The 27,581-nt window shown below is 38.4% G+C and overlaps 1 protein-coding gene across 1 annotated transcript in view; it reads left to right on the top strand.

Moving 5' to 3' along the window:
- Window positions 1–27,581, top strand: part of CYB5R4 (cytochrome b5 reductase 4) — a 105,312-nt gene that overhangs the window by 22,486 nt on the left and 55,245 nt on the right. Inside the window, 1 exon segment of the mRNA NM_001193767.2 lies at window positions 11,897–11,997. Within this exon segment, the coding sequence (NP_001180696.1) occupies window positions 11,897–11,997 (101 nt within the window).

Genomic DNA, 27,581 nt, shown 5'->3' with positions numbered 1-27,581 from the left:
ATACTGGTGAACAACCAAAATCAGACAGAAACTAGAGGGTAACAGTTATCTATATTTAGAAGAAGGGATGTCACTGTGTGAGTTTCCCATTTTTTATGGCATTGAACTTGAGGTTATGTGTGTGTTGGTGCTGTGAAGGTGAAAACTCAGGTGGAGACTCAAAGTCTTACTGGCTTGAATAACTAGATGTCAGAAGTTGGGGCATCTGCAGTAACTGGAAAATGAGAGAGAAAATCCAGAAAAAAATTCAGAGAAGGGTATAAACTGTATAAATCTTGTACACGGGACAGATTCTAAGCTACCTGAAGGTTAAAAACATTGAACAGAGGTTTCATTTTCCACCCCAGCAAAGGGTAAACAGTTTGGAGTTCTGTCCAGTCAAGTTAATTGCCTACTAAAACAGTCAATAATCTTTGCAGGAATATTACAGAATCCAAAGTTTCTACAACATATTTATAGGGTCAGAATATAATCCAAAGTTACCAGATGTACTCAAGAGAAAAGGCAGTTATTGGAGTCTGACTCTGAGATGATCCAGATGTTGAACTTAGTTCGCAAGTATTTTAAAGCACTATTTATAACTGTGCTAACTAAGTTAAAGAATATATGATATAGGCCCAGTGCGGTGGCTCATGCCAATAATCCCAGCACTTTGGGAGCCTGAGACGGGCAGATCACGAGGTCAGGAGATAGAGACCATCCTGGCTAACATGTTAAAACCCCGTCTCTACTAAAAATACAAAAAATTAGCGGGGCATGGTGGCCCACGCCTGTAGTTCCAGCTACTCGGGAGGCTGAGGCAGGATAATCACTTGAGCCTGGGAGGCGGAAGTTGCAGTGAGCCGAGATCGCGCCACTGCACTCCAGGCTGGGCGACAGAGTGACACTCCATCTCAAAAAACAAAAGAATATATGGATATAATGAATAAAAAATAGAAACTCTCAGAAGAATGGAAACTAAAAAATAGAAATCTAGAATTGGAAAATATATGAAGTAACATATTTGTTGAATGATCTTAATAGCAGATTGGAGGTGACATAGAAAAGACTTAATGAACTTGCGGACAGATGAATGGAACAGAGAGGAAAATTATCAGAAATAAAATGAACAGGGACTAAGGTGCCTATCAGACAAAATAAAAATGTTTAATAAATGTGTCATTGGAATTCTAGAAGGAGAGGAATTAAAGAATGGGGCAGAAAAATATTTGAAGAAATAGTGGCCATATATTTTACAAATTTAGTGAGAGAGATAAATTGTAAATTCAGAGGCTTAGCAAATCTAAACATAATCAATACAAAGAAAATAACATCTAGGCACATCCTATTTAAAAGTGCTAAAAGCTAACAAATTAGGAGAAAATCTTGAAAACTGCCAGTGAAAACACAGTAGGAAATAGTAAAAACGACTGCTGAAGAAAAAGTAACAGCATCAACCGTGAATTCTATACCCGTACGGAGACAGAATTCTTTAAGGATAAAGATGAAGTAAAGACTTTTTCAGATAAACCAAAACTGGAAATTTATTACCTGTAGACCTACTATATAAGAGATGCTAAAAGAAGTTCATCAGGTTGAAAGGTAGTGATAACAGATAGAAGTTCAGATATTTAGGAGGTGGTAAATATGTGAGTAAGAGAAAATACTATTTTTTGTCCTCTTCATTTTATAAAAATACATATATAAAAATACATGACTGTGAATGTTGTAACATTGTATTGTGGAGTTAAAGGGTAGGAGTTAGAGAGCAGTAAATGGTTCTTACATTACATGGGAAGGCATACAATATTAACTCTTAAGTAAGCAGGTAGAAGTTGAGGATATATACTACAGTTCCTAGAACAATCACTTAAAAAGGAATTTAAAGAGGAAGGCCAAAAAGCCAATCGATTAAATGAAATTCTAAAAAAAGATTGGTTAACCCAAAAGAAGGCAGGGAAAGAGAAACCGAGACATATGACAGAAAACTTGGGGCTGGGAGGGAGATTGGTAAAATATCCCACATTAATAATTAAGTGTAAATGAATCAAGCACTCCAATTAAAACTATTATAAATGATAATTTATAATTATATATAATGTAATTATAATGATTATTGATAATTATCTTAATTATAGATAAGATAGAGGTTATCTCTTTGTGTGCACCCATGTGTAGATGTATTATGAAGACCTGATTACATGATGTCTATAAGAGATACACTTTAAAAACACAAATAGGCTAAAAGTAAATGTTTGGGAAAAAGTATGCTATCCAGCTAGTAAGTTTTTTTATTGGTTGGACTATATTAATATTTGATAAAAAGGATTATGAGGCAAAGAAACTTACCAGAGATAAAGACATTTTAAAATGATAAAAAGGGTCATTTAATTAGGAAAACTGTTTATGCCTGTGATAGCAAAGATTGAAAAGGAATGAAGCTAACATTGATAGAATTGAGGGGTAGAATTAAAATCCTCAACCACAGTTGCGTATTTTAACACCTTTCCTCAGCAGTTGACAGGAAGTAATTGACAGGAAGTAATTACTGTAAGATGCAATTTCTTTACTGAACACAAGATGGCAAAGTAGTCACAGTAGTTGTAACAATCGACCTGTGTATTTGAATACAGTGAAATATGCCATAATTTTATCATGTGAACACATCTTTTCCCCTCATTTATTTTATAGACAGGAAATGAACAGTGGTGAATAATTGCAAGAATGCTACGGTATACTGGCATAATATTTGGTACATACATGATAGGCATTAAATGAATTTTTGTTGAATGAATATAATGGGCTTTTGGAGTTAAATATTTGTTTGAATTTCAAAAACCCAAAATTATCTTTTAATCTTATTACAGAAATACTACTTTTACTTACAGCAGTGGTTCTCAAACTTTTTGGTCTCAAAATGTCTTTACTCTTAAAAATTGTTGAAGACTCCAAAGGACTATTGTTTATGGCATATCTATTGATGTTTATCTTTCAAAAATTAAGAAATGTAAAGAATTTTAAAAAATAATTTTACGAATAGTGAGCCCACTATGTTATAAATAGTACCTATGTTTATGAAAAACAGAAAAGCAACATTGTTTTACATTTTGGCAAATATCTTTAATGTGTGGCTTTATAGATGGCGACTATATTCTCATGGCATGTTCGATATTCTATCTTATTTGTCTTGTAGTATCTTGAAAATGCTACACTTGTGAAAGAATGAGAATAGAAAAAGACAAATAATATCTTAGTATTACTATGAAGAATTTTTGACCTTGAGCCACCAAAAAGGTCTTAAACTCCCTCAGGAGTCCCTAGATCATATTTTGAGACTCTCTGACTTACAGAAGTAAACAAAGAAGAAATGAAAAAGTATTAATTAGTGGATGTGTGGCCTGAACCATGGTGATACAGTTCACTCCTTATTGGTGAGCTGTTATGGTTCACATGTATGGTTACCTAACCTGAAAATTTGTGGGAACTTCATCTAGAAGATAGATTAGTAGTTATAAAATGTTGCTTTAGTCTTACATTGTGCTGCCTTTAACCAAACCCTATCATGTAGAGCTGGGTGTGAGATTAAGTTGGAGCATGCTGTAATCCAGTTCTGAATTTGGTCTTCTGAGCTATTTGTGATGTGGTGATTCAGGTTCTATAGATGGCTTTTCTTCTCTGTGGAGAGTTGGAATAGTGACTAAAAAAGAGCTGTCTGAATTTGGAAGCTCTGTTTGTTGCTGGTAAGAATGGGAAACAGTCTGGCAGTGCCTGAAAAGGTTAAATATAGAATACTGTGTGACCCACCAAATTTACTTTTAGTTAAATATACTCAAGAGAAACGAAAATATAAGTCCACACAAAAGCTTGTACATGAACATTAATAGCAACATTCTTCATGATAGCCAAAAGCTGTGCCTTAGTTCATTTTCTGCTGCTTATAACAGAATACCTGAAACTGGGTAATTTATAAAGACAAGGAATTTATTTCTTACAGTTACAGAGGCTGAGAAGTCCAGGGTCAACAGGCCACATCTTGTGATAGCCTTCTTGCTGGTGAGGACTCCGTGCAGAATCCTGATGCAGTATAGGGCATCCTATGGTAACGGGGCTCAGCATGCAAGCTTAGGTCTCTCTTCCTCTTTCATAAAGCCACCAGTCCTACTTCCATGAACCCACTAATCCATTAATTCATGAATCTGCCCTCATGACCCAATCACTTAAAGGCCCTGCCATTCAGTACTGCCACATTGGGGATTAAATTTCCACGTAAACTTTAGAGGGGACAAATATTTAAACAATAGCAAAGTGGAACCAGCCCAAATGCTCATCCACTGATAAATAGATAAATAAAATGTGGTATATCCATGGAAGAAATACTATCCATCCAGAAAAAGAAAAAATACTGATACATGCAACATTATGGTTGAACCTTGAAGGCACTATGCTAATTGAAAGAAGTTAGTCACAAAGGCCACATATTGTATGATCCCATTTATATGAAATTTCCAGAATATGCAAATCTATAGAGACAGAAGGTAGACTAGTGGTTACCTAGGGTTAGGGAGGATGAGAGTAATGCCACCTGAGGAATGTTTCTGTGTACTGTTAAATTGTAATATCTGCTATGTGATTAGTGTTCCCTTTATAAGGACTCATCATTCTTCACAATATCAAGAGTTACTCCCTTTTAAAGAACTAAGGAGCTAACGAGTCTTCTTTGTCTGTTTTATTTCTAATAATTTTTAAAATTAGATAGTGAGACCACTGTTACTAGTGTCTCTGTTGGCCTTGGCTGTTAGGAAGTTCAGGACTATATTAAATGCTCACAGTAACACTGTTAGTGAGGTTAGACAATTGGTATCCTTTCTTTTCTAATACACATTTTGTTGTGGGTTTTTAAAGTTTTTACACACACACTTTCACATTTAAGTATTTTATTGTAGGATGCCCACAGTCTTTATCAGAGGCAATTGGAGTTAAATTAAGAACAAATAAATATAAAATGCACAAATGAAAAACGATAGGCAGTGTTTTTCAAGAGAGAAGGAATTTTTTCTGTATAAAAAGGCAGTATTCGTTTCTACGTATAAAAATGATAGCCTTGAACTGAGCTTTTAAAAAAAGTGGTGAGCTACTAGGCACTGGATCTGTTCAAGCAGATGCTGGATGATGCTCTGTCTGTAAAATACTATAGAGATAAAGCCTGTACTGGATGAGGCTAAAAATTGCCTTAAAGTTCTCCTAGTCTTTAAGACTATCATTCTGTGATTTTGAAGTATACATTTCTGACAATACAAAGTACTAAATGGTAATTTTAAAATGGGTAATTTTTATTCAGATAACTTGTTTGAGAGCTCAGAATTCCAGATACAACACAAAAGAGGTAATTTAGTATGAAAAAAATATTAAGAACAGGTACTACGAATACATTGCCTAGGGAAACTCAGTGTAATTTTTGTTCTGAATATGTGTTTTAAATTGTGCTGCGTCTCTGCTATGATGAATTAGCTATACAGCGTACCCCTAATATTGCTAGGGGGTTTAAAAATGATTTGTTTAAACATTGGAGTATACCTTCCTAATACAACCGTTGTATTTTACTTTTAATAAGTGGCTCTTCTGAACAGTTCTCAGTCAGTCCTTTTTTCTCTCTGTTCCTGATTAGAGTTTAAAAAACAAAACACACACAAAAAATGTTTCAGCATAAAGAAGGGGATGGGTGGGTGGGTGAATGGATGAATGGATGGATGGATGGATGGATGGATGGATGGATGGATGGATAGATAGGTAGTCTCCCGAAATCCCCCCTTTGCCACTGAAGATCACCCATGTCAGTGATCTAAAAATACCAGTTGGATTGTGACCAGGAGTCCTTAGTTACAGTCCAGTTTTGCACCATGGGGGATTGGTGTTTCATGAATCTGTTTAAGCCTATTTTTGCTCTTAATGTTATTATTAGGATAGGTTTTGCAGAACTCACTAATAACCTATTATCAATTTGAGATTATATCTGTTGGCCCATAATTATTATTAATTTATATTTAATGAGTAATTGGATGCTCAGATCTGCCAGACCAGAGCAATTAGAGATGTGGGAATAAGTTAAAGTTGTGTCATTGGGAAATTTTAGATGGTTTCAAAATTAGTTTCTAAAAACCAGGTGGAACTCATAGAAGGCTAGAACCTTGCATATGAGAGATTTGATTTCTAAAAGCCATGTATGGTACAAATAGAGTACAGGCATACCTTCTTTTGTTGTGCTTCACTTTATTGTACCTTGCAGGTAATGGATTTTTTTACAAATTGAAGATTTGTGGCAACTCTGTGTCTAACAAGTTTTTGGCACCATTTTCCCAAGAGCCTGTGCTCACTTCATGTCTCTGTGTCACACTTTGATAGTTCTTGCAAACTTTTTCATTTGTATCTCTTACGATAATCTGTGATCAGTGATCTTGATGTTACTATTGTAATAGTTTTGGAGTGCCACAAACTGAGCCCATATGAGATGGTAAACTGAACGGACAAATGTGTATGTTCTCATTACTTCCCCGACTGACAATTCCTGTCTCTCCCTCTCCTTGGGCCACTCCATTCCCTGAGACCCAACAATATTGAAATTAGGACAATTAATATCCCTGCATTGGCCTCTGAGTGTTCAAGTGAAGGAAGTGTTGTATATCTCTCACTTCAAATAAAAAACGAGGAATGATTAAGTTTAGTGAGAAAGGCATGTTGAAAGCTGAAAAAGGCTGAAAGCTACACCACTAGTGCCACATAGTTAGCTGAGCTGCAAATGCAAAGGAAAAGTTATTGAAGGAAATTAAAAGTGCTATCCCAGTAAGCATATGAATGATACAAGAAAGCAAAACAGCCTTGTTGGTGATATGGAGAAAGCTTTAGTGGTGTGGATAGGTTGAACCAGCCACAACTCTCTTAAGCCAAAACCTGATTTAGGGCAGAATACTAACTGTCTTCAATTCTAGGAAGGCTGAGAGAGGTGAGGAAGCTGTGGAAGAAAAGTTAGAAGCTAGCAAAGGTTGGTTCATGAGGTTTAAGGAAATAAGCCACCTTCATAACATAAAAGTGCAATGTGAAGCATCGAGTGCTGATGTGGAAGCTGCTGCAAGTTATCTAGAAGATCTAGCTAAGATCAGTGATATAGGTGAATACACGAAACAACACATTTTCCATGTAGATTAGTCTTCTGTTGGCTGAAGATGCCACGTAGGAATTTCACAGCTAGAGAGGGATACCTGGCTTCAAAGCTTCAAAGGACAGTCTTGACTCTCTGTTAAGGCCTAGTGCAGCTGGTGACTTGAAATCAGTGTCCATTTACCATTCCAAGAATCCTAGGGCCCTAAAGAATTATGCTAAGTCTACCCTGCCTGTGCTCTATAAATGGGACAACAAAGCTTGGATGACAGTACATCAGTGTTTATAGCATGGTTTACTGAATATTTTAAGCTCAGAGTTGAGACCTACTGCTCATTAAAAAAGATTCTTTTCAAATTATTACTCATTGACAATGCAACTGGTCACCCAAGAGGTCTGATAGCAGTGTACATCATGCCTTCCCTATTAAGTTGTTCTTGCATTGCTGTAAATAAATACCTGAGACTAGGTATATATAAAGAAAAAAAGTTTAATTGGCTCATGGTTCTGCAAGCTGTACAGGAAACAGTGCTGGCATCGGCTTCTTGGGGAAGTCTTAGAGAGCTTTAACTCATGACAGAAGGCAGAGCAGGAGCAGGCACATCACATAGCAAAAGCAGAAGCAAGAAAAAGAAAGAGGAGGGGTGGAGGTGCCACACACTTTTAAATGACCAGATTTGTGAGAACTATCATGAAGACAGCAACAAGCCGTGAGATATCTGCCCCCATGATTCAGACACCTTCCACCAGGCCCCACCTTCAGCACTGAGGATTACAATTCAACATGAGATTTGGGCTGGGACAGATATACAAACTGTATCACCTTCTAACATGGCATCCATCCTGCAGCCCATCAATCAAGGAGTCATCTTGATTTTCAAGTTTTGTTATTTAAGAAACACATTTTATAAGGCTATGACTGCCATAGATAGTGATTCCTCTGATGGATCTGGGAAAAGTAGATTGAAAATCTTCTGGAAAAGATTCACCATTCTGGGCCATTAAGAACATTTGTGATTTATGAGGGGAGGTCAAAGTATCAACATTAATAGGAGTTTGGCGGACGGTGATTCCAACCCCATGGGTAACTTTGAAGGGTTCCTCCTTCAGTGGAGGAAGTCACTGTAGATGTGACAGCAGCTAGAGAACTAGAATTAGAAGTGGAGCGCAAAGATGTGACTGAAATTGCTGTGTGATAAAACTTGAATGGTTGAAGAGTAGCTTCTTAGGGATGAGCAAAGATCGTGGTTCTTGAAATGGAATCTACTCCTGTTGGAAGATACTGTGAACATTGTTGAAATGACAACAGAGTATTTAGAATATTACATGCACTTAGTTGGTAAAACAACAGCAGGGTTTGAGAGGATTGACGTCAGTTTTGGAAGCAGTTCTACTGTGAGTAAAATGCAATCAGACAACATTGCATGCTACAGATAAATCTCTCATGAAAGGTTGAGTCAGTTGAATGGCCAGCTTTACTGCTGACTTATTTTAAGAAATTGCCACCACCACCTCAGCCTTAAGTACCCAACATGTTCATCAGTCAGCAGCCATCAACATCAAGGCAAGACCCTTCACCAGCAAACTGTTTAACTCACTTAAGGCTCAGACGATATTAGCATTTTTATCAAAGTATATTTAATAAAGGTATGTACATTTGTGTCTTAGACATAATGTTATTACACACTTAATAGACAACAATACAGCATAAACATCTGTTATTTATTTTAGAGACAGGGCCTCACTGTTTTTCTGGCTGGAGTGCAGTGGCATGATCATGGCTAACTGCAGCCTCACACTTCTGTGTTCAAGCTATCCGCCCACCTCAGCCTCACGAGTAGCAGGGGTACTAGAGGCACACTCCATCTACCATGCCTGGCTAATTTTTTTTTTTTTTTTTTTTTTTTTGTAGAGACAGGATCTCACTAGGTTGCCCAGATTGGTCTTGAACTCCTAGCATCAAGCCATCCTCCTGCCTTGACCTCCCAAACTACTGGGATTACAAGCATATGCCACCATGCCTGGCCTAAACATAACTTTCATATGTGCTGGGAAACCAAAACATGAGTGTAGCTTGCTTTGTTTGCTTTACTGCAGTGGTCTGGAACCAAACCTGCAATATCTCTGAGGTACACCTATATAATAAAGCATGAAGAAAAAGCATAAAGTTTGTTTTTTTGTGTGTTTGTATTTCTCTGCCACATCCAGGGGTCTAAGTTTTTAGTTGTTCGGAAATACTTCTGAAAAGGAAAAATGGGAGATAAGAAGGAAGGAGAGAAAGAGCAAAGAAGAGGCTCTGAATCAAAAGAAGTGCACCTGTTCTGTTTTGGGACTAGGTTTATGTTTCATAATTAGCAAATTACTAACACAGCTGAGTGCTTTTTGATCTAATGCATCTTGGACTGAGACACTATTTAACAGTGTTAATTCCTTGTACTAAGGGATAGACATTCCTAGCTTTTTTCATCTGGAAAGGATGGGATGCTCCTCACATCCACAGAGTGATCCTAGCCCCTATCAGAAAGAAAGACAAGACTGTGACAGTGTAAGGGTCAATGTAAAGGGCTAGCAGGTTAGCAGAGAACATGTATGGAATGTTTTAGGCTTTATGTGCTCATCATGGATAGCTGTTTAAGCTGCCGGAAAAGCTGGTTGCTGAAACTCATGAAATTCCATCACAAATGATCATGGGTTGTAGATTTCTTGTTCTTGAGAAACTGTAGCAACTCCAGTCAGGAATTGATTGTAGAGAAAGCTTGGAACTCTTGTTTGGGAGGCATCCTCTGTCTTTTAAAAAGTCTATTGGGAATAATTCAGATCCTAATCATTACCACTCACATTTTTGGTCTCTGGATTTTGGAGCATTAAGCAATGGGAAAATATTCTTCTAAATCTTGTGGGACTCTAGGCATATGGGGAAGGAAAAAAGAGGGAGCTTAACTAGTTTTGTTCAGACTTACTTGGAATGCTGCTGAATCAACCCAAATGTCCATCAGTGACAGACTGGGTTAAGAAAATGTGGCACATATACACCATGGAATACTATGCAGCCATAAAAAAGGATGAGTTTGTGTCCTTTGTAGGGACATGGATGCAGCTGGAAACCATCATTCTTAGCGAACTATCACAAGAACAGAAAACCAAACACCGCATGTTCTCACTCATAGGTGGGAACTGAACAATGAGATCACTTGGACTCGGGAAGGGGAACATCACACACCGGGGCCTATCATGGGGAGGGGCGAGGGGGGAGGGATTGCACTGGGAGTTATACCTGATGTAAATGACGAGTTGATGGGTGCTGACGAGTTGATGGGTGCAGCACAGCAACATGGCACAAGTATACATATGTAACAAACCTGCACGTTATGCACATGTACCCTAGAACTTAAAGTATAATAATAATAAAAAATAAAAAATAAATAAATAAATAAACAAACAAACAAAAGAAATTCTGTGGATTTACTTCCTTTTGTGCTTACCTTTAAGAGATTTTACAGAGAAATCTGGACTGGTTGGTTATTTTCTAAAATATCGCTGGTCAAAAAACTGCAGTACTTTTCTTGGGTCTGAAATCCAACCCCTTCTTTTCTTTCAAGATTGTTGTATAGGATGAACATTTTAAGTTATCTGAGGTTATTTAAATTCATGAAAGTCATCATATAAAGAGGAAATAGTCCTGGATATTTTTTTAAAAACCAGTTGTTCTTACTGTACTTTTGTGATGTCTTTAGGGCTAGATTTGTCTAGTATCTATCTAGTTTTGAAGAATGAAAAAGCAACTTCCTTGGGAGAGCTATGCTTTGAGATATTTTGTATTTGTTGTTCCCTATTCCTCTTTCTTAAAACATAAAAATAAATAACAGTTGAATAGATGAAATAAATACTTGGAGAAGACAAAAAGATTAAAATCTGAATAATAATCTTTGAGAAAAGTTGGGCTTCCTTTTCACAGAGCTTGCCTAAGTGGTCACCATTGCTTAACCTTTGCTGAGATGATCAGAAACATGGATTAGAGCTTGATTCTTTTTTCATCAGATTCTTCTACCAGGGCAATAGTGGAAATGTTATGACTATATAGTAGTTACTTTTTTTTCTCTCTCTCTCTGCATGTGTGTGTGCGTACTTTCAAAGATTGTATACACAGTATTTCATTTCTTTGTGTTGGGAGGCAATTTTCTTTTGCATTTCTGCACGTCTTGTGAGCAGAGGCACTGTCTTTTTGGACAATCTTTTAAAGGATATTTGCATTGTGAACAACCTTGAATGTTACTGTCTCCCTCTAGAACAAAGCACAGATTTGCTTACTCTTCTGTATAGTAAATATCTCCCTCAGGAACAAGGGCAGGCATGCTTATAAAAGATTCAAGTTTCCTGAGCTCAAGAGTTCCTCTCCTGTAATGCAGCACTTTGAGTGTGCAGGTGTTACCTGGCCCTCTTCACATAGCACTCTTGGGAATTTGGGTTCAGTGAACTGACACAAATGCTTATATTCTGACTACTGCTATTGATGTGGGTGCTAAACTCTTCTTTGTCTCCGACCTAGGAGTCTCTTGTTATCTGCTAGGACCCATGAAAGTGGCAGGTTAAGTTGTTTGCTTGCAAATATGATGAAATCTCAGATCCTTTACAGTTAGTTCTTGATACTTTGAAATAACAGTGATTAATTAAATGGAATGTATTTGGAAAGATTCATTGAAACTTTTAAGTTTTACAATTTTTGAGAAGTTCATTTAGGATATTTTTTCTGCTTGCTTTGATACAGGTTTCGTTTATAATGTCAGCCCTTATATGGAATATCATCCTGGTGGAGAAGATGAACTAATGAGAGCAGCAGGATCAGATGGTACTGAACTTTTTGATCAGGTAAGGTGTGCTGAAAGTAACCAAAGTATTCCAGTGGAAGAGTACTCTTAGATTTATCAGTGTGACATTTGTAGAAAGAAAGAAAATAGTTGCATAAAATCCAGATGTATTGGCTTGAATTTTGAAGTGTGGGAAGATGCTCACAAGTAGCAGCTGTTCATTTAATTTGCCCTTTGAGTTGTTAAAATTTTGGAGATATTTCAAATCTGTGTCTAGGGGTCTTAAGTGTTTGTTGCCTCCTTTGTTGGTAAGTGTTTATTCAGTCTTGATTAGTTTTGATAATGATTGGCTTATGGGAGGTAGTGACAATTGGAAGAAGGAACATTGGGATTTGCTGCTAACTTGCTGAATCACTTTAAACAAGTAACTTGGCTTCTTTTCTCTTAGTCCTTTGTCACCTAGGAATTGCTGTATATTCAGCCTACTGCTCTATAGTGCATTTGCATGTCATGTAGAAAGTTAGCTGAGGATGATTAATGAATAGAAACTTATTTTTCCTAGCATGATGGCAGAGATTCTAAATAGGTTATCTCAAAAGATATTTAAATTAGTCACTTTTCCCCTTATATTTACTAAAAACTAGCATTAGCTCTTAAACTATTTAAAAGTTATACAGAATGTTGATTACTATCAGTTTGCTGAACTGTTATTCTGAGACAATAGTCTTTAGAAAGATGGAAATTTGCCTGTCTCATATATGCTTTATTTTATATTTTAATGATGATTAACCATGTTGTAATGTTGGATTTTTATCATTCAAGATAAGATGAATCAGGTTGGGTTATATTATAGCTGTTTTTTTGATAAAATATAATTTAATTTCTGTTCTTCCTATTTTCTCGTCCATTTTAGGATTTGGTTTTTGACCATGTTGCCAGAAATAGAATTTGTTTTATATAGTTGACCTTTGAACAATACAGGGATTAGGGGTGCCAACACCCTCACTCTCCCACGCGGTAGAAAATTCATGTATAAGTTTTGACTTCCCAAAAACTTAACTACTAACAGCCTACTGTTGACCAGAAGCTCTACTTATAACATAAACAGTCAATTAACATATATATGTATTTTATGTGCATTATATACTATATTCTTACAATAAAGTGAGCTAGAGAAAAGAAGATGCTATTAAGAAAATCATAAGGAAGAGAAAATACATTTACTATTCTTTAAGTGGAAGTGGATCATCATAAAGGTCTTCATCCTCATCTTCATCTTGAGTAGGCTGAGGAGGAGGAGGAGAAATAGGGAGGGTTGGTCTTTCTGTCAAAGTGTCAAAGGTAGAAGAAAACCCATATATAGATGGACTCGGTTGCAGTTCAAACCTGTGTTGTTCAAGGGCCCATTGTGTTTGAGAGCACTTAGGTGCATTTGCTTAAATGGCAGGATCTCATTTGCTGTTAACGTTCTTCCTGGGTTGGAGAAGAGTCATGTTTACGCATTGGTAATAACAGCATTCTCTTTGGAAGGTTTTTATTGCTGTTTTAAAGCAAGTTCCCATTGTCATTTGGTATTTGCTTTCTGTCTGTCTGCCTGCCTGCTGTCTATCTGTGTATCTGTGAGACAGAGTCTCACTCTGTCCCCCAGGCTGGAGTGCAGTGGCATGATCTCGGATCACTGCAACCTGCGCCTCCCAGGTTCAAGCAGTTCTCCTGTCTCAGCCTCCCGAGTAGCTGAGATTACAGGAGTGTGCCACCACGCCTGACTAATTTTTGTTTTTTTAGTAGAGATGGGGTTTCACCATGTTGACCAGGCTGGTCTTGAACTCTTGGCCTCAAGTATTCTGCCTGCCTCAGCTGCCCAAAGTGCTGGGATTATAGGTGTGAGCCACCGTGCCTGGCCTGGTTTTTGTTATCTAGCAATGCAAGCCAAATAGAAAGGTTTAGGAACATTTGCCTAAAAACTTATCTGCTATACTTTTCCCTTGAATCTGCCTTGTAACCTCCTAATGTTGAATGTACTGTGCCACAAGAAGAATTTCCAATAAAGTCTAGTGTTATTTCTGTTCCTGAGTGTTATGAGGTTATGTAGACCTTATTTAAGGAAAGCTTGTTTTGGAGAATTCACAGGAAGTACTATATTGTTAAGTTTTCTAGTATTTAAAACAATATTTACTAGATTGCTAGATTCAAAACAATTAGATTGCATTCTTCTTGGCTTTGATAAGACCAGTGATGTTTAATTATTTATGACTTGCTCACCACAGAAGTAAAGTAGCAATTGTAGTGACACTTGCATTTTTCAATATGAGAATTTACTTGTGTCAGTATTTTAGCTGCACAAATAGTAAGTAATTTCCTTATTGTCCTATTTCTGTTTTTATCCCACTGCTGACCTCTTATCTTGCATTTCCAAATACCTGATAGGCAATTTGATGCCCTGTACTTCAACTCCTTATGCCCTCAAGTAATATCAAGTCATTTTCCTTCTTCTTTTTCCTTCTGTTTCCTGTTTCTTGTAATAGGGACTTGAAGCCCCTGAGAAATCTTTTTCATCTCTCCTTGTGCCCCAGTATCCGATCACTGGCCAAATCCTATGATCTGTCTTTAAACATTACACCTTTTTCTCCCTTCCCACTGCCTTAGTTCACCCTCTGTAGCCATATTATTTTAATACTGTGTTGATATCTTTACCTTCAGTACCAATTTAGGTAACATGACAGTTAGATTAGATTTCTTAAAGACAATTGTCTTAGCACCTTGCTCTGCAACTGTCAGTGGCTCACCACTGACAGGGAAGTAAATTTACACTCGTTAGCCTGGCATTTGAGGTCCTAAAAGAATATATCAGGGTAAATATTCCCAACATGCATCTTGTTTTGCACCCTTCCCTACCTCTGATAATCTATCATTCTATTCTCTACGTCAATGACATCAAATTTTGTAGCTCCTATGAGTGAGAACATGCAGTATTTGTCTTTCTGTGTCTGTGTATTTCACTTAATGTAATGATCTCCAGTTCCTTTCATGTTTCTGCTAGTGACATAATTTCATTATTTTTTATGGCCAAATAGTATTCCATTGTATGCATATAGTATAACATATTTTCTTTATTTATACATTCCTTGTTTGTGGACACTTAGGTGGATTCCATATCTTTGCTATTGTGAATGGTGCTGCAATAAATATGCAAATGCAAGTATCTCTGATGTAATTATTTATTTTACGTTGATAGATACCCAGTAGTGGGATTGCTGGATTACATGGTAGTTCTATTAATATTTTAGTTTTTTGAGGAATCTCCATGCTGTTTTCCATAATGGTTGTACTAATTTACATTCCCAACAAGAGTATGTGAGTTCCCTTTTCTTTACATCCTTAGCAGCATCTATTATTTCTTGTGTGTTTTCTTTTGTTTTTTTAGTAATAGCCATTCTAACTGGGATAGGATGATATCTAATTATGGTTTTGATTTGCACATCCCTGATAATCAGTGATATTGAGCATTTTTTCATATACTTATCAGCTACTTGTCATCTTTTGAGAATTGTCTATTCGTGTTCTTGGCCCACTTTTTAATGGGATTATTTATTTATTTATTTATTTATTTATTTTTTATTATACTTTAAGTTCTAGGGTACATGTGCATAATGTGCAGGTTTGTTACATATGTATACTTATGCCATGTTGGTGTGCTGCACCCATCAACTCGTCATTTACATCAGGCGTAGCTCCCAATGCAATCCCTCCCCCCTCCCCCCTCCCCGTGATAGGCCCCAGTGTGTGATGTTCCCCTTCCCGAGTCCAAGTGATCTCATTGTTCAGTTCCCACCTATGAGTGAGAATATGCGGTGTTTGGTTTTCTGTTGCGATAGTTTGCTGAGAATGATGGTTTCCAACTGCATCCATGTCCCTACAAAGGACACAAACTCATCCTTTTTTATGGCTGCATAGTATTCCATGTTGTATATATGCCACATTTTCTTAACCCAGTCTGTCACTGATGGACATTTGGGTTGATTCCAAGTCTTTGCTATCATGAATAATGCCGCAGCAAACATACGTGTGCATGTGTCTTTATAGCAGCATGATTTATAATCCTTTGGGTATATAACCAGTAATGGGATGGCTGGGTTATATGGTACTTCTAGTTCTAGATCCTTGAGGAATCGCCATACTGTTTTCCATAATGGTTGAACTAGTTTACAATCCCACCAACAGTGTAAAAGTGTTCCTATTTCTCCACATCCTCTCCTGCACCTGTTGTTTCCTGACTTTTTAATGATTGCCATTCTAACTGGTGTGAGATGGTATCTCATTGTGGTTATATGGTACTTCTAGTTCTAGATCCTTGAGGAATCGTCATACTGTTTTCCATAATGGTTGAACTAGTTTACAATCCCACCAACAGTGTAAAAGTGTTCCTATTTCTCCACATCCTCTCCTGCACCTGTTGTTTCCTGACTTTTTAATGATTGCCATTCTAACTGGTGTGAGATGGTATCTCATTGTGGTTTTGATTGGCATTTCTCTGATGGCCAGTGATGATGAGCATTTTTTCATGTGTCTGTTGGCTGTATGAATGTCCTCTTTTGAGAAATGTCTATTCATATCCTTTGCCCACTTTTTGATGGGGTTGTTTGTTTTTTTCTTGTAAATTTGTTTGAGTTCTTTGTAGGTTCTGGATATTAGCCCTTTGTCAGATGAGTAGATTGCAAACATTTTCTCCCATTCTGTAGGTTGCCTGTTCACTCTGATGGTAGTTTCTTTTGCTGTGCAGAAACTCTTTAGTTTACTGAGATCCCATTTGTCAATTTTGGCTTTTGTTGCCGTTGCTTTTGGTGTTTCAGACATCAAGTCCTTGCCCATGCCTATGTCCTGAATGGTATTACCTAGATTTTCTTCTAGGGTTTTTATGGTATTAGGTCTAACATTTAAGTCTCTAATTCATCTTGAATTAATTTTCATATGAGGAGTAAGGAAAGGATCCAGTTTCAGCTTTCTACTTATGGCTAGCCAATTATCCCAGCACTATTTATTAAATAGGGAATCCTTTCCCCATTTCTTGTTTTTCTCAGGTTTATCAAAGATCAGATGGCTGTAGATGTGTGGTATTATTTCTGAGGACTCTGTTCTGTTCCATTGATCTATATCTCTGTTTTGGTACCAGTACCATGCTGTTTTGGTTACTGTAGCCTTGTAGTATATTTTGAAGTCAGGTAGCGTGATGCCTCCAGGTTTGTTCTTTTGACTTAGGATTGTCTTGGAGATGCGGGCTCTTTTTTGGTTCCATATGAACTTTAAAGCAGTTTTTTCCAATTCTGTGAAGAAAGTCATTGGTAGCTTGATGGGGATGGCATTGAATCTATAAATTACCTTGGGCAATATGGCCATTTTCACAATATGGATTCTTCCTATCCATGAGCATGGTATGTTCTTCCATTTGTTTGTGTCCTCTTTGATTTCACTGAGCAGTGGTTTGTAGTTCTCCTTGAAGAGGTCCTTTACATCCCTTGTAAGTTGGATTCCTAGGTATTTTATTCTCTTTGAAGCAATTGTGAATGGAAGTTCATTCCTGATTTGGCTCTCTGTTTGTCTGTTACTGGTGTATACGAATGCTTGTGATTTTTGCACATTAATTTTGTATCCTGAGACTTTGCTGAAGTTTCTTATCAGCTTAAGGAGATTTTGGGCTGAGACAATGGGGTTTCCTAAATATACAATCATGTCATCTGCAAAGAGGGACAATTTGACTTCTTCTTTTCCTAACTGAATACCCTTGATTTCTTTCTCTTGCCTGATTGCCCTAGCCAGAACTTCCAACACTATGTTGAATAGGAGTGGTGAGAGAGGGCATCCCTGTCTTGTGCCAGTTTTCAAAGGGAATTTTTCCAGTTTTTGCCCATTCAGTATGATATTGGCTGTGGGTTTGTCATAAATAGCTCTTATGATTTTGAGGTACATTCCATCAATACAGAATTTATTGAGAGTTTTTAGCATGAAGGGCTGTTGAATTTTGTCAAAGGCCTTTTCTGCATCTATTGAGATAATCATGTGGTTTTTGTCTTTGGTTCTGTTTATATGCTGAATTACGTTTATTGATTTGCATATGTTGAACCAGCCTGCATCCCAGGGATGAAGCCCACTTGATCATGGTGGATAAGCTTTTTGATGTGCTTCAGGATCCGGTTTGCCAGTATTTTATTGAGGATTTTTGCATCGATGTTCATCAGGGATATTGGTCTAAAATTCTCTTTTTTTGTTGTGTCTCTGCCAGGCTTTGGTATCAGGATGATGTTGGCCTCATAAAATGAGTTAGGGAGGATTCCCTCTTTTTCTATTGATTGGAATAGTTTCAGAAGGAATGGTACCAGCTCCTCCTTGTACCTCTGGTAGAATTCAGCTGTGAATCCATCTGGTCCTGGACTTTTTTTGGTTGGTAGGCTATTAATTATTGCCTCATTTTCAGAGCCTGCTATTGGTCTATTCAGGGATTCAGCTTCTTACTGGTTTAGTCTTGGGAGAGTGTAAGTGTCCAGGAAATTATCCATTTCTTCTAGATTTTCTAGTTTATTTGCATAGAGGTGTTTATAGTATTCTCTGATGGTAGTTTGTATTTCTGTGGGGTTGGTGGTTATATCCCCTTTATCATTTTTTATTGCATCCATTTGATTCTTCTCTCTTTTCTTCTTTATTAGTCTTGCTAGCAGTCTATCAATTTTGTTGATCTTTTCATAAAACCAACTCCTGGATTCACTGATTTTTTGGAGGGTTTTTTGTGTCTCTATCTCCTTCAGTTCTGCTCTGATCTTAGTTATTTCTTGCCTTCTGCTAGCTTTTGAATGTGTTTGCTCTTGCTTCTCTAGTTCTTTTAATTGTGATGTTAGAGTGTCAATTTTAGATCTTTCCTGCTTTCTCTTGTGGGCATTTAGTGCTATAAATTTCCCTCTACACATTGTTTTAAATGTGTCCCAGAGATTCTGGTATGTTGTATCTTTGTTCTCATTGGTTTGAAAGAACATCTTTATTTCTGCCTTCATTTCGTTATGTACCCAGTAGTCATTCAGGAGCAGGTTATTCAGTTTCCATGTAGTTGAACGGTTTTGACTGAATTTCTTAGTCCTGAGTTCTAGTTTGATTGCACTGTGGTCTGAGAGACTGTTTGTTATAATTTCTGGTTTTGTACATTTGCTGAGGAGTGCTTTACTTCCAATTATGTGGTCAATTTTGGAATAAGTGTGATGTGGTGCTGAAAAGAATGTAAATTGTGTTGATTTAGGGTGGAGAGTTCTGTAGATGTCTATTAGGTCTGCTTGCTGCAGAGATGAGTTCAATTCCTGGATATCCTTGTTAACTTTCTGTCTTGTTGATCTGTCTAATGTTGACAGTGGGGTGTTGAAGTCTCCCATTATTTTTGTATGGGAGTCTAAGTCTCTTTGTAAGTCTCTAAGGACTTGCTTTATGAATCTGGGTGCTCCTGTATTGGTGCATATATATTTAGGATAGTTAGCTCTTCCTGTTGAATTGATCCCTTTACCATCATGTAATGGCCTTCTTTGTCTCTTTTGATCTTTGATGGTTTAAAGTCTGTTTTATCAGAGACTAGTATTGCAACCCCTGCTTTTTTTTGTTCTCCATTTGCTTGGTAGATCTTCCTCCATCCCTTTATTTTGAGCCTATGTGTGTCTCTGCATGTGAGATGGGTCTCCTGAATACAGCAGACTGATGGGTCTTGACTCTTTATCCAGTTTGCCAGTCTGTGTCTTTTAATCGGAGCATTTAGTCCATTTACATTTAAGGTTAAGATTGTTATGTGTGAACTTGATCCTGCCATAATGATATTAACTGGTTATTTTGCTCGTTAGTTGATGCAGTTTCTTCCTAGCCTCGATGGTCTTTACATTTTGGCATGCAATGGCTGGTACCGGTTGTTCCTTTCCATGTTTAGTGCTTCCTTCAGGGTCTCTTGTAAGGCAGGCCTGGTGGTGACAAAATCTCTAAGCATTTGCTTGTCTGTAAAGGATTTTATTTCTCCTTCACTTATGAAACTTAGTTTGGCTGGATATGAAATTCTGGGTTTAAAATTCTTTTCTTTAAGAATGTTGAATATTGGCCCCCACTCTCTTCTGGTTTGTAGAGTTTCTGCCGAGAGATCTGCTGTTAGTCTGATGGGCTTCCCTTGTGGGTAACCCGACCTTTCTCTCTGGCTGCCCTTAAGATTTTTTCCTTGATTTCAACTTTGGTGAATCTGGCAATTATGTGTCTTGGAGTTGCTCTTCTTGAGGATTATCTTTGTGGCGTTCTCTGTATTTCCTGAATTTGAATGTTGGCCTGCCCTACTAGGTTGGGGAAGTTCTCCTGGATGATATCCTGAAGAGTGTTTTCCAACTTGGTTCCATTTTCCCCCTCACTTTCAGGCACCCCAATCAGACGTAGATTTGGTCTTTTTACATAATCCCATACTTCTTGCAGGCTTTGTTCATTTCTTTTTCTCCTTTTTTGTTTAGATTTCTCTTCTCGCTTCATTTCATTCATTTGATCCTCAATCGCTGATACTCTTTCTTCCAGTTGATCGAGTCGGTTACTGAAGCTTGTGCATTTGTCACTTATTTCTCGTGTCATGGTTTTCATCTCTGTCCGTTCGTTTATGGCCTTCTCTGCATTAATTATTCTGGTTATCAATTCTTCCACTCTTTTTTCAAGCTTTTTAGTTTCTTTGTGCTGGGTACGTAATTCCTCCTTTAGCTCTGAGAATTTTGATGGACTGAAGCCTTCTTCTCTCATCTCGTCAAAGTCATTCTCCGTCCAGCTTTGATCCGTTGCTGGCGATGAGCTGCGTTCCTTTGGAGGGGGAGATGCGCTCTTATTTTTTGAATTTCCAGCTTTTCTGTCCTGCCTTTTCCCCATCTTTGTGGTTTTATCTGCCTCTGGTCTTTGATGATGGTGATGTACTGATGGGGTTTTGGTGTGGGTGTCCTTCCTGTTTGTTAGTTTTCCTTCTAACAGTCAGGACTCTCAGCTGTAGGTCTGTTGGGGATTGCTTAAGGTCCACTCCAGACCCTGTTTGCCTGGGTGTCAGCAGCAGAGGCTGCAGAAGATAGAATACTGCTGAACAGCGAGTGTACCTGTCTGATTCTTGCTTTGGAAGCTTCCTCTCAGGGGTGTACTCCACTGTTGTGAGGTGTGGGGTGTCGGTCTGCTCCTAGTAGAGGATGTCTCCCAGTTAGGCTACTCAGGCGTCAGGGACCCACTTGAGCAGGCAGTCTGTCCGTTCTCAGATCTCAACCTCCGTGTTGGGAGATCCACTGCTCTCTTCAAAGCTGTCAGACAGAGTTGCTTGTGTCTGCAGAGGTTTCTGCTGCTTTTTGTTGTTGTTGTTGTTGTTGTTGTTTTTTAGCTGTGCCCTGTCCCCGGAGGTGGAGTCTACAGAGACTGGCAGGTCTCCTTGAACTGCTGTGAGCTCCACCCAGTTTGATCTTCCCAGGGCTTTGTTTACCTACTTAAGCCTCAGCAATGGCGGGCGCCCCTCCCCCAGCCTCGCTGCTGCCTTGCGGTTAGATCGCAGACTGCTGTGCTAGCAATGAGGAAGGCTCCGTGGGCGTGGGACCCTCCCGGCCAGGTGTGGGATATAATCTCCTGGTGTGCCCGTTTGCTTAAAGCGCAGTATTGGGGTGGGAGTTACCCGATTTTCCAGGTGTTGTGTGTCTCAGTTCCCCTGGCTAGGAAAAGGGATTCCCTTCCCCCTTGCGCTTCCCAGGTGAGGCGATGCCTTGCCCTGCTTCAGCTCTGGCTGGTCGGGCTGCAACAGCTGACCAGCACCGATTGTCCCGCACTCCCCAGTGAGATGAACCCAGTACCTCAGTTGATAATGCAGAAATCACCTGTCTTCTGTGTCGCTCGCACTGGGAGCTGGAGACTGGAGCTGTTCCTATTCTGCCATCTTGCTCCGCCCCTGGTATTACTTTTTTTTATTGTTGAGTTCCTTATATATTCTGGATATCAGTCCTTATTAGATAAATAGATTGCAGATATTTTCTCCCATTCAACATGTTGTCTCTTCACTCTCTTGATTGTTTCCTTTGCTGTGTAGAAACTTTTAAATTTAATATAGTTACATTTGTCTATTTTTGTGTTAGTTGTCTGTGCTTTTGAGGTCTTAACCATAAAATCTTTGCTCAGACCAATGTCATGAAGTGTTTTTTCAGTGTTTTCTTCTAGTGATTTTATAGTTTCAGGTCTTATATTTAAGTCTTTAATCTGTTTCGAGTTGATTTTTTAATATGGTGAGAGATTGGAGTTCATCTTCATTCTTCTGCATATGGATATCCAATTTTCCCAGCACCATTTATTGAAGAGGGTGTCCTTTCCTCAGTGTATATTCTCTACATCATTGTTGAAAATCAGTTGGCTATAAATATGTGGATTTATTTCTGGGTTCTCTGTTCCGTTCTGTTGGTTTATGTGTCTACTTTCATACCAATACTATGCTGTTTTGGTTACCATAGCCTTGGAATATATTTTGAAATCAGGTAATATGATGTCTCTATCTTTATTCTCTTTGCTCAGGATTGCTTTGGCTATTCTAGTGGGTTTTTGGTTCCATATGAATTTTAGGATTGTTTTTTCTATTTCTGTGAAAAATAACAGTGGTATTTTGATAACGATTGTATTGATTCTTTATATTGCTTTGGGCTGTATGTTCCTTCTGATTGTTACTGAGTCTTCTGATCCATGAGCATAGTGTATCTTTCCATTTGTTTGTGTCCTCTTTACTTTCTTTCACCAGTGTTCTGTAGTTTTACTTGTAGAGATCTTTCATCTCTTTGGTTAAATTTCTCTATAGCTTTCTTTCTTTTTTTGTAGCTATGGCTAATGGGATTGTCTTCTTGATTTCTTTTTCAGCTATTTTATTATTGGCGTATAGAAACACTGCTGAGTTTTGTATGTTGATTTTGTGTCTTACAACTTTACTGAATTTGTTTATCAGCTCTATTTGGTGGAGTCTTTTGGTTTTTCTAAATACAAAATAATATTTGTTAAAAGGGACAGTTTGACTTTCTCTTTTCCAATTTGGATGCTTTTTATTTCTTTCTCTTGCATTGCTCTGGCTAGAACTTCCAGTGCTGTGTTAAATAGGGGTAGTGAAAGTGGGCATCCTGTCTTGTTCCAGTTCTTAGTGAAAAGGCTTTTCACTTTTCCCAGTGCAATATGTTGTTAGCTGTGGGTTTGTCATATATGGCCTTTTATTATTTTGAGGTATATTCCTTCTATGTCTAGTTCGTTGAGAGTTTTTAATCATGTAGGAATGTTGAACTTTATCAAATTTTTTTTGTGTTATTGAGATGATCATACAGTTTTTGTTTTTCATTCTTTTGATGTGATGTATCACATTTACTAGTTTGTGTATGTTAAATCATCCCTGCCTCCTTGGGATAAATTCCACTTCATCATGTTGTATTATATTTTTGATGTGCTGTTGAATTCATTTGGCTAGTGTTTTCTTGACATTTTTCCATTTATGTTTATCAGTGATACTGTAGTTTTTGTGGGTTTTTTTTTTTTTTTTTTTGATTGTTGTTTTTGTACACTTACTTGGTTTTGGTATCAGAGTAATGCTGGCCTTGTAGAATAAATTAGGGTGAATTCCCTTCTATTCAATTTTTTGGAATAATTTGAGGAGGGTTGGGATTTACTTTTCTTTCTACATTGGGTAAAATTTTACAGTGAATCCATCTAGTCCTTTGTTGTTGTTGTTTTTGGGAGATTTTTTATTACTAATTCAATCTTGCTACTGGTTATTGATCTGTTCATGTTTTCTATTTCTTCCTGATTCAATCTTGATAGGTTGTATGTTTCCAGGAGTTTATCCATTTTCTCTAGGTTTTCCAGTTTGTTAATGTATAGTTGCTCATAATAGTCTCTGATGATCCTTTGTATTTCTTTGGTATCAGTTGTGTTGTCTCCTTTTCATTTCTGATTTTGTTTACTTAGGTCTTCTCTTTTTTTGGTTATTCTAGCTAGTGGCTTACCAATTTTGTTTTATCTTTTCAAAAATCAACTTTTTGTCTTATTGATCCTTTGTATCTTTTTTAAAAAATCTATTTCATATAGTTCTGCTCTGACAGTTACTATTTCTTTTCTTCTGCTAATTTTGCCTTTGGTTTCTTCTTGCTTTTCTAGTTCCTTGAAGTACATTGTTAGATTGTTTATTTGAAGTCTGTCAGCTTTTTTGGAGTAGGCATTTATTGCTACTTCCCCTTAGATACTGCTTTTGCTGTATTTCCCCAGGTTTTGGTATGCTGCATTTCCATTTTCATTTGTTTCAACAAATTTTTTTTATTTCCATCTTAATTCCTTCTTTGACTGAATGGTGATTCAGGAGCATGTTGTTTAATTTCCATGTATTTGTATGGTTTTGAAAGTTCCTGTTAGTATTTATTTATTTTACTGGGGTCTGAAAATATACTCAAGAGGATTTCAGTGCTTAAAAATATGTTGAGATTTGTTTTGTAGCCTAACATATATCTGTCATGGACAATGTTACATGTGCTGATGAAAAAAAAAATGTGTATTCTGCAATCGCTGGATAAATGTTTTATAAATGTCTGCTAGGTCCATTGGTCTGAAGTCCAGTTTAAATCCAATGTTTGTTGATTTTTCTCTCTAGATCCATCTAATGCTGAGAATGGGATTTTGTCTAATGCTGAGAATGGGATTTTGTCTAATGCTGAGAATGGGATTTTGGACTCCCCCACTATTATTGTGTTGGAGTTTATCTCTCTCTTTAGATCAAATAATAATTTGCTTTTGAATGTGTTTTGTATATCATTTGTTTTGTTTTGTTTTGAGACAGAATCTCACCTTGTTGCCCAGGCTGGAGTGCGGTGGTGCAGTCTCATCTCGCTGCAACCTCTGTCTCCCGGGTTCAAGCGATTCTCCTGCCTCAGCCACCCAAGTAGGTGGGACTACAGGCACATGCCTCCACGCCTGACTAATTTTTTGTATTTTTAGTAGAGAAGGGGTTTCACCATGTTGGCCAGGCTCTTCTCGAACTCTTGACTTCAGGTGATCCTCCGCCTCGGCCTCCCAAAGTGCTGAGCCACCGCACCTGGCCCTTTTTCAGTTTTTTTAATTTCATATGGGAGAAATTTTTCCTGTAAATATATCTGTGATGTTTGGCTTTGATCCTGGTGTGTGCAGTAGTGTAGTCTCTATATGATTTCTTCAGGTGTAAACAGCATCAATGATGACTGTGACTTCCTTAGTGTCTTAGGGTACAATTATTGGTGGAGGCGATGATGAAGTTTTGCTGGTTACTAGGACACCCCAGGTAGGTTAGTCTTTGGGCCCCAGTGGTGGGAGCAGTGGGCTAAGCGTGTCTGTCCTTGGGCCCCAGGATGGCATATGCTGGCACCAGGGTTACTGCATCAAGGCAAGCTGATTCTTGGGCCTCTTTGTGGCCTAGTTGGATCCCAGTAGTGGCAACAGTGGGTGAGTTCTTGGGCCCCTGGGCAGGTGGTGTGGCATGGGTGATGACAGTGGCAGTGGCAGGATGACCTCTGGGTCCCAGGTGGTACACGCTTATGTTGGTGGAGGCTGTTATGGGCTGTGCAGGCCAGTCTCTAACCCTTGAGATGGCATGTGCAAGGAGGTACTAGCTGTGACGGTAGCAGCCAGGTTGGTATGTCCAACCTCAGGCCCCTGGGAGGAGTGTTCAGGTGCCAGTGTGTTGGACTGGGCTGGGCAACCTCCTGGCCCTCAAACTGTGCTGTGACATAGGCAGAGACGGGTGAGGCCAGCCATGGTAGGCATGGTAGGCAGGAGCAATTCCCAGGCTACCAGTGGAATGCTCAGGTGGAGGGAGACAGCAGTTGTGGTGATACCCTGCCCCTGGGCAGAGTGGTGATGCCTTTAGTGGTAGGCAGCCTAGGCCAGTGGATGGGGAGTGAATGTATCACCTGTTCTTCAGCCCTGGTGACTTGCTCTTGCCTCAGCCCATGCTTTATATTCCTCTGGATATATATCCAGTAATGGGATTGCTGGGTCAAATGGTAATTCTGTTTTTAGCTCTGCCTGCAGTAGCTGGCAGTTCCTTGAACCTAAACTCCTGGGGCAGCAGCCATGCTTCTTTTGCACTTCAGTCTGGGTGCTGCTGGGTTCTAGTACGGTGTGCAGTTTGTTGGGGCTAGGGCTCTGAAATGACCGTTTACTGTAGCTGCTTAGGTCTCAGGGAGCTTGTGAGACCCAGTGCAAGCTTCCGCCCTGGAGCAGTGCCATCACACAATCTCCTAGCAGCTCTCTCTTTTGGTGTCAGGGCCTGCAAGGGTCAAAGGGTTCTTCTGTGGCTAAGATTGCAGGAGTCCATGGTGGGAATGTGGACTGCTAAAGTTCTCCAACCTGAGTCTCTTTCAGCTCCCAGCTGATCCCAGCCCTGTAGGCTGCCTCACTTCCTTTTCATTTCTTGCTTTACGTAACTCCTGTCACTTTACTGTTGAATTTCAGTGTTCTCTCTTGGATGATGTATTCAGAATATGATTACCAATTCATTATCTTGGTTCTTAGTGGAGGCAAGTACGAAATACCTGTAGTCAACTGTCTTCTTTCTATACTTTACGTACTTTTTGCTTATTTACTCTGGCATATGCCATAAAGATTCCAATATCAGTATTTTTTGGCTGATTATTTTAATGATTATATAGTATTGTATTGAATAGCTTTATATATTGATTTTCCTTTGCCGGTCTTTTACAACTGGGCATTTAGATTGTTTCCAATATTTTGCTAATTTAAGTAGTGCTGTGATGAGTATCCTGGTACCTACATCTTTATATACATGCAAATATTTTCTCAGGTAAATTCCTAAATATCTGAGTGAATTCTGTTCCCACCACTGGGGCCCAAAGACTAACCTACCTGGGGTCCTAGTAACCAGCAAAACTTCATCTCAGCCTCCACCAATAATTGTACCCTCAGACACTAAGGAAGTCACAGTCATCCTTGGTGCTGTTTACACCTAAAGAAATCATATAGAGACTACACTACTGCACACACCCAGGATCAAAGCCAAAGTGTCCTACCCCACCAACAAAATAGCTGCAGATTTTTAAGTCCTTTTTTTTCAGACAGGGTCTTGCTCTTTTGCCCAGGCTGGAATGGGGTGGCATGATCAGCTTACTGCAACCTCTAACTCCTGGGCTCAAGCAATCCTCTCACCTCAGCATCCGAAAATGCTGGGATTACAGGAGTGAGCCACCCCACCTTAAAATTATTCCTGGCCTATTTTAAAACTTTTAAGGCATATTGAGAAGGTGCCTTGCAGAAAGGTTGTTTAAATATAATTTCCGCCGGTGGCATCTGACAACAAATACTATCAGTTGTTTTCCTGGAAGCAGTAGAATCACTTTGTTTATTTTCAAGAAAATACCTGTTAAATATCTGAGTCTGAATAATCAGTTTGTTTACTAGTAGTTCTTATAAATGGCCCTTCTTTTTTTTTTTTTTTTAACTTTTATTTTCCGTTCAGGGGTACGTGTGCAGGTTTGTTATATACGTAAACTCATGTCATGGGGATTTATTGTACAGATTATTTCATCATCCAGGTACTAAGCCTGGTACCTGATAGTTATTTTTTCTGCTTCTCTCCCT

The sequence above is a fragment of the Macaca mulatta genome, chromosome 4 (genome assembly GCF_049350105.2).
Source record: "Macaca mulatta isolate MMU2019108-1 chromosome 4, T2T-MMU8v2.0, whole genome shotgun sequence".
Lineage (NCBI taxonomy): Eukaryota > Metazoa > Chordata > Mammalia > Primates > Cercopithecidae > Macaca > Macaca mulatta.
This window is presented reverse-complemented; position numbering and strand designations above follow the sequence as displayed.